Source organism: Lactuca serriola, chromosome 4 (assembly GCF_051521515.1).
Source record: "Lactuca serriola cultivar US96UC23 chromosome 4, Lser_US96UC23_V15, whole genome shotgun sequence".
Lineage (NCBI taxonomy): Eukaryota > Viridiplantae > Streptophyta > Magnoliopsida > Asterales > Asteraceae > Lactuca > Lactuca serriola.
In genome coordinates this window covers 190,778,421-190,786,921 of record NC_136411.1, presented here as the reverse complement: position 1 = coordinate 190,786,921, position 8,501 = coordinate 190,778,421, and the positions used below count along the sequence as shown (strand labels likewise).

The window sequence follows — 8,501 nt, the reverse complement described above, 5'->3', positions numbered from 1 at the left end:
GTTGTTGAAGGTTTTCTATATTTTCCCCACACATCACAGTGAATAAGTTCAAAGCATTCATTAGATTTAATAAAACTCTCAGGAAAAACGAACGAGTATGTTTCGCTTTCACACAAGCATGGCAAACATCGTCTTTAAAATTAAAGGAAACATTTCTCAAAAATCAATGTGACTAAGTTTCGCGATAGTGGCATGACCAAGCCTTAAATGCCAAACTTCTGCATTAGTCTTCAAATTCACGGCTCTCCTATCATCCTTTAGCACACTCATTCAATATAGACCACCCACGTATTTACCCGCTCCAATCAACTTCTTCGAGTGTAAGCCCCTGCATTATACAGAAATCCGGGTAAAAGCCAACAAAGCAATTTAGTTCCTTTGATAGTTGACTCACGGATAATAACTTGCAATTAAATCTGGGAATATATAAGACTCTTAAAATGTTAGTTCCAATCTTTAGGGTGGTATCACCCGTACCTTCAACAGAGATGCTTTCTCTATTTAGTATTACCACGGGTGTTTGAGAATGGGCCTTTGATAGATTTCCAAGCATATCACATTTGTAAACTATGTGATCAGTCATGCATGAATCAATGATCCAGTCATCATTTTTCGCATTGGACTTACCTGCTATGTTAGCTTTGCGTGATACTTCACTTTGTGTCTTGACATTTGATTCTGAAAGATGCTTCAGCAAAACCTAGTACTGAGTGTCAGACAACCCTCGTATGTTGGATGCTTCACTGTCGACATGTGGCACCTTTGATTTTCCTTTCTCATTCTTCGTTTTTCCAGGCCGCCAATCTGGATATCCAATAATCTTGAAACAACCTTCTTTCTTGTGACCATCTCGATCATAAAAGGTGCAATGCTCCTGTCTAGAATCTCCCATATTGTTTCGCTTGTTAACATTATCGTGCCTTTCCCGTGAATGAGTTTGGAATGCAGCAGGTTCAACATGGCTTTCTTTAGAGGCTGCAATGAATTCTTGTTGCTTATCTTCAAAAGTAAGCCTGTAAGCCTCCCTGAGTGTGGGATTTGGTTTCATTGAGAGGAATTGAGTTCGAATGGTTGAGAAATCATTGTCGAGGCCCATAAGAAACTGATATAAATGTTAAGCATTGGCGGAGCATTATTAGGGCTAGGGGGGTTGTGCCCCCCCCCCCCCCTGATTTTTTGGTTATAACAACCTTTATAGTTTCATTTTAGGCTCAAAAATATAAAACTTTAGTAGTGGCCCCCCTCTGCTTACCAATTTTTATATATATTATATTCCCCCCCCCCCCCCCCGAATCAAACGTTGAAGCTCCACCCCTGTTCATAAGTATAGTGACCACAAGTACATCGGGGTGTGGGTAGGACTGAGGATATCTCATCCCAAAGACCCCTAAGTGTCATATATTAGGCCAAAATAGAATTGTTACCTTATCTTGTTATGGTGAGATTTTGTTTCAATTCATACGCGTGGGGAGCACTTTCCTTACTGAAACCTTCCTTTAGATCAGCCCAGATTTCTACTGAGGTATTCGCATATTTGACACTGCCTTTGATGGTTTTCTCCATGGATGTCGTCATCCACCCCTTTATCATGGCCTCGCATCGCATCCATGGCATGTAGGTGTCGTCCTTTTCATCAGGCTTCAGAATGGTTCCATCTACAAAGCCCATCTTGTTCTTTGCAAACAGGAAGTTAGCCATCTCTTGGACCCAATCACTGTAATTGTTGTCGGTGAGGGGATCGTTGGTCTGCATCTGCCTTGGCGAGTCGGAGGCATGGATGTACTACGGTGAGCTACTGTCAATCGTTTCATTCTTGGGATTTGACGTTACTTCTTTGGTCATGGCGCCAGACTTAGGGTTGATGATTTATCTGGGTATCCTGCTCTGATACCATGAAGAATTTGGTATCAAAGCTGATCAATCAAAATTCATTAAAGTTCCAGAATAAATACATTCAGATCTCTTGTAACTAACGAAGAAAACAACTATCTACCTAATACATAGGAAAATATAAATACGTAAAGTGGATAAAGAGATAAGGGGAATATAAACTAATTAATTTCAACAAATTGGATCAAGTAGAACAAGTAATTTCACAAAGGCCGGCTTGAGTGGTATTGGGTGGATCAGAAAACAAAGTGAGACATCGCTTTCAATTATTCCTCTATGCAAAAAAGTAATGTAAATACCCCCTCGTCCATTATTCATATTTAAGTCCAGTTTCATCCGATATGAGAAAATATTAAGATTGTGACATTATGTTGATATTCACTAGAATTTCAAGTAGACATGCTAATCTTGAGTTCTTGACCTTGAAGTGTTTTGTATCTTTGTCATTGATTAGAATTAATACCACTGAATGTATTTAAATGCTTATTTTTATCCCAAAATTGTAGATTTAAAGTTACTTTCAAGCTTAAAACGGTTACATATATAAATATGGGTATGAGGTTTAAAACTTTGGTTTTTGATGCATGTATGCTACTTTGGTCTTTGATTCCATCTGAAATGTGTGTTTTGATGTCCGGACATTAATTGACAAGCATCTGAAATGCATGTATGCTACTTTGGTCTAAATGCCACTGTTAGTAACTTGTAACAGTCGACTTAATACAGTGATGTATCACTTTTATAGGCCAGTGCACCCACTTTTTTTTATTGACATAACATTTGGAGCCATAGGCGATACTTTTTTTTTGGACAACAATGCCAGATGTAATACAACAATCACCTTTTTGTATGCGACTTATGTGACGAGAAGTAATTTACTTTATATTATATTTTGAAGACATCCACGTTTGCAGTTCATGGTCATTTGGAAGCATGTTTTGAGATCATTGCATTTGTAAAGGACGACACATCCTTAAAAATTACATATGTTCCAAGTATGATAAGGGTGAGAACAAATTTATAAACAATGCTGGTTTTAAGGACTAAATCATTGAAAGTAACAACAGTGAACTACCAATAGAGAATAAAGAAATTAATTGGACTACACATACAGATTAGTGAATAGTCTAAGGACAACTTTAATTTTTGCTTATTAAAAAAAATTGTATTTTGAAAATCCATCCAAATATAACATTGTACTTTTTTCAATAAGATACCTAGGGATGAGCAAAAGAACCGAACCGGACCGGGGAACCGGCTTTGGCCAAAATGAAGAACCGAACCGGCCCGGCGGTTCTACCGGTTCCGGTTCCGGGTCCGGTTTTTGCCGGTTTTTCGAGTTTGGAACCGGCTAAATTTTGATGTATCCAATGACTAAATTACTTTGTGTTTTATTGGTTTTTCGGGTCCGGTTTTTGCCGGTTTTTCGAGTAATTCCAACGACTAAATTACTTTGCGTTTTATTGGTTTTTTATGAAGAAATGGATGTTTAAATACTAGTAAATAATCAACATTTTAATAAACGATTCAACATTCAAGCAAATTAACCATGGATCTTTTATTTAAATTATTACAACCAAATTAAACATGGATGTCGTCAAAGTTATGTTATTAAGTATCCAACATTCAAACATTCGACATTCAAAATACACTTTCGACATTCAAAATATACTTCCAAGTTTCACCAACAAAAAAAAAAACAAAGTCTAATATGTGGATTCCAACATTTCTTTGACATTTTGACTAATTCCCCGATCTCTTCCCCGTTAGCTTCAAGTTGTGTATAGCATCCACAATGTCTATATATAATACAAAAGAAAAATGTTATTACTTACTAAAATGTAACAAATACTAATAAGAAGTTAAAAATAAGATGTAACAAGTATTAGTGTATTACCAATAGCGAGGTCATCGTCAGCTAACACATCGTGCACTTCGTCGTAGTCATATATAGGCAAGCTACTCTTTCTTAGCCAATCTTGAGTGCATATCAATGCCTCCACAATCACAACGGACAAATTAGTACGGTAGTCGGTAATTACTCGACGACCGTTACTGAATGTGGATTCGGATGCTACGGTGGAAATTTGCACCCCTAAAATATATATTAATAAACAAATTAGTGTATAATACACGACACAAATTTATAAATTAAAAATGTAAATTAGAGTAAAAGAAGGTCGATACCTCTTGCCATTCGAGCAACGATCGGGAACCGCACCGCATTATTTTTCCACCATGTGAGGATATCATATCTTTTGTCAAATCCGATTGTGTCATCGTTTAAGTATTGTTGCAATTGACTTTCTGATGAAGTCGAGGGGAAACTTCCCGAAGTCATATAGCTTCCAAAGAATTCGTTTTCGTCATCAAAATTAACAACTTCTTCGGGAGTTTCTTGTTGAGACGACGAGGTCATGTTTGACCTTTCCAAGTATGTCTTGAAAAACTTGTCCAATTTGCATTCGATATCAATAACCTTTGCACGTGCTTTGGATTCTATCTCATCAGCGGACATCTTTTTATCTTTGTTCTTGGCTTTAAGCATTTGGGTAAAAACAACTTTCATAAACTTTGACTTGCATTGAGGATCTAACAATGTCGCAAAGAAGACATAATCACTTATAGTATCATAGTCAACCCAATATTTGTCATATTTATCTTTCATATCCGGTACCATAAACATAAAATCCGGGTTGGTTTCATGTTTCCTAAGATGTTGCTCTATATCTAGGATCTCCCGGGTATACGTATGGAAAATAGGCTTTGTTGAACACGAAACTTTTTCAGTTTTCTTCTTAAACTTCTCAAGGAACTCCATCATCTTTTTAATCATCTCAAAATCTGAATGTGATGGTACCATTCCCATAGTTTTCTGAAACATTGGATCTACAAAAAAGAACAAAAAAATCAGATTACGTTTTATTGTTGTTAGAAAAAAAATCAGATTTGACACCCTTCCTTGTGGGGCTTGTAACTCATTTAAATTTTAACCAAATCAAGCGTTTTTATAGTCTAAATTCAACTACAAATCCTAATCTACATGTAGGAAAAAGATTCAGGTCAAAACATGTTAAATTGAATGAGTTATGCACATTTGGACAACAAAATCAGATCACGTTTTATTGTTGTTAGAAAAAACAAAATTAGATTTGACACCCTTCCTTACGGGGCTTGTAACTCCTTCAGTTTTTAACCAAATCAAGCGTTTTTATAGTCTAAACTCAACTACAAATCCTAATCTACATGTAGGAAAAAGATTCAGGTCAAAACAAGTTAAATTGAATTAGTTATGCACAATTTAAAATTTGGACAGATCGCTAAAGAAGTAAATATTGCTAATTTTAGTGCTGAAATATATTTGATTTTATTTACCTTGATGGCTATATTCGAGAAATGCGTCTTTCACATCGTATGTTGATCTTAGCAATTCAAAGGTAGAGTTCCACCTTGTTGGAGTTTCACCACACAAAAACCTTTGACTTTCTACAGCCGCATCCTTCATGGCTTGTTTAAAGGTCTTGATCCGTTGCGGGGAGGCTCTAATGTATTTCACCGCATCTTGTAGGTTTTTTACATGATAAACTTCGTGTTTTAACCCCATTTTCACAACTAGGTTTATGATATGAGCCATACACCTAATGTGAAAATGTTTGCCATTCTCGTAAATACTCGGTAGTTCTTTCACAATGATGTTGATTGCCGCGTCATTTGTCTTGGCATTATCAACGGTCATCGTCATGACATTCTTCACCCCCCACTCATTTATTCAAATTAGCAACTCTCGGGCCATGTCTTCAGCTTTGTGAGTATCAACCTCTATAAAGTTGACTACCCTTTTGTGCATGACAAAATCTTCAGTAATGAAGTGGGCCGTGACAACCATATAATTTATCTTTTGACACGAGGATGTCCACGTGTCGGTTGTCAAGTGGATGGCTGTTTTGGGGTTGCTCAAATGTTTGTACAACTTCTGCCTCTCCATTAAATAGAATGACACAACATCACGAGAAATTTTATGCCTTGAAGGCAATTTCACCCTACCATTGAGGGCGTTTACAAATTCTATGAATGCCTCGTTTTCAATGAATTTAAATGGTAGTTCCCCGATGGTGAAAAGGCCTAGCAAGGCAAGTTGGATCCTAGTATCATCATGTTTCCATGTGTATACATGACCCTCACCATTAGGAGCTTTCGTAAATGACAACTTTTGTTGTTTGTCATCAACTTGTTTCGGTATGTTGTCTGGATTTAACTTGCACCCATTAAAATGTTTGTTTATTGAAGTTGTCCCATTCCGGTTTGGATCCGCGGCTAGTAAATGTAAAAAATAATTACATTTGGCCCACTTTCTTTCAATTCCATCGTCCTGCTTTATCCATTCGATCTCGAAGTATTTCCAAACAGGAGTGGTACAATTATCTCTACCCTCACCTCGTCTGGTTGGGTTAATCCAGTCCCTTAACTCCTTTTGAGTCTTTTTTTTTGTTTTTGGGTTTTGGTTTTGTTGGGTATTTTTCTTGTGTTCGTTTTTGTGGTGGTTGTGGTTTTTTTGTTTGTGTTGGTTTTTTTGGTTGTCTTTGTTTTTGTGGGGTTGCAAATTTTCGTTTTTTTGAAAGTTGTTGTTCTTTTGGCTCCTCTTTTTGGTTTGATTCATCACTTGGTATAACATTCCATGCCGGTGTTTCTTCTATATAATCTTCTTATGAATCTTCTCCATAATCCTATATTCTCAAAATAAAACATATAATAAGTCATATTATGTTTAAATGCTGAAAAATAAATATAAAAAAATTCAAATTTGACACCCTTCCTTGCGGGGTTTGTAACTCATTCAATTTTTAACCAAATCAAGCGTTTTTATAGTCTAAATTCAACTACAAATCCTAATCTACATGTAAGAAAAATATTCAGGTCAAAACAAGTTAAATTGAATAAGTTATGCACATTTGAACAACAAAATCAGATCACGTTTTATTGTTGTTAGAAAAAAAAATCAGATTTGACACCCTTCCTTGCGGGGCTTGTAACTCATTCAATTTTTAACTAAATCAAGCGTTTTTATAGTCTAAATTCAACTAAAAATCCTAATCTACATGTAGGAAAAAGATTCAGGTCAAAACAAGTTAAATTGAATGAGTTATGCACATTTGAACAACAAAATCAGATCACGTTTTATTGCTGTTAGAAAACAAAAAATCAGATTTGACACCCTTCCTTGCGGGACTTGTAACTCATTCAATTTTTAACCAAATCAAGAGTTTTTATAGTCTAAACTCAACTACAAATCCTAATCTACGTGTCGGAAAAAGATTCATGTCAAAACAAGTTAAATTGAATGAGTTATGCACATTTCAACAACAAAATCAGATCACGTTTTATTGCTGTTAGAAAAAAAAAATTCAGATTTGACACCCTTCCTTGCGGAGATTGTAACTCATTCAATTTTTTACCAAATCAAGTGTTTTTATAGTCTAAACTCAACTACAAATCCTAATCTACATGTAGGAAAAAGATTCAGATTAAAACAAGTTAAATTGAATGAGTTATGCACAATTCAAAATTTGGACAGATTGCTAAAGAAGTAAATATTGCTAATGAGCTAAATGCTAATCTTACTTGGTCATCAAAGTTTTTTCCAATCCAATTAGCCGGATTACCATCTTCAATATTGGCATCATGAACATCCGAGTTTCGGTATCTTGATGATGGTACATTTGGTAACCCATCCAAATCCTACATTGTCAATTTTACACATCATACATACTTATAAAGCTAGCATTTTTTCTTAAATCTCATTCATTTGAAACCCCCATTCTTTTTTCCTTTCATCACAATCATTTGAAACTTCCATGACTTTTTACTTTCTTTATAATAATAATTATAATTTGGTAATTAGGTTAAATAAATATCAAATCTAAAGTGTATTCATATATAAACTAAATTTTAATATTAAAATAATATCAATAATTCTACTTATAAAATTATGTTTTTTAACTTTTAACAAATTATACTTAATTTATTAGTTTTAATATATTGGTGAATGTAACCATTATCATTTTAAAGGTATAATTTTTGAACAATTTGTATAAAATACTTAAATTATTAATTAAAATATAACATTATAGGCTCAACTTAAATATAAATTTTATTTAACTTAAACAACCCAAAGATTATTTTATAAATAATTAAAAGTGATAAATTATAGTGTCTTTCTAATAATGATTGTAAGTTGGTTAATAAGGTTAAATAAATATCAAACCTAAAGTGTAATCATAAATAGACTAAATTTCAATTTAAAAATAATATCTTTACTTCTATTTATAAAGTTATGTCTTTAAATTTTAACATGTTATACTTAATTTATTAGATTTAAAATGTTGATGCATGTAAACCATTATCAGTTTAAAGCTACAATTTTTGAACAGTTTGAACAAAATACTTAAATTGTTAATTTAAATATAACATTACAGTGTCAACTTAAATATAAATTTCAGTTCCACTAAAAAAAACCAAATACTATTTTGTAAATAGTTAAAAGTGATAAATTGTAGTGATAAATACAAAAACTAAATTGTAATATCAGTTTAACTAAAATATTTTCTAAATAT

General features: G+C 34.0%; 1 protein-coding gene across 1 annotated transcript; it reads right to left on the bottom strand.

Annotated features, from left to right (window-relative positions):
• Positions 1-1,425: 1,425 nt before the first annotated feature.
• LOC145099081 (uncharacterized) lies at positions 1,426-1,752 on the bottom strand. Its single transcript, XM_079036668.1, has one exon. It carries the CDS (start codon positions 1,750-1,752, stop codon positions 1,426-1,428), a length of 327 nt encoding a protein of 108 aa, XP_078892794.1.
• Between the last annotated feature and the right edge of the window lie 6,749 nt (positions 1,753-8,501).

Bases quoted from the DNA above. Each gene is read 5' to 3' on its own strand.
- LOC145099081 (XM_079036668.1), bottom strand. From the start codon at position 1,752: ATGCAGACCAACGATCCCCTCACCGACAACAATTACAGTGATTGGGTC.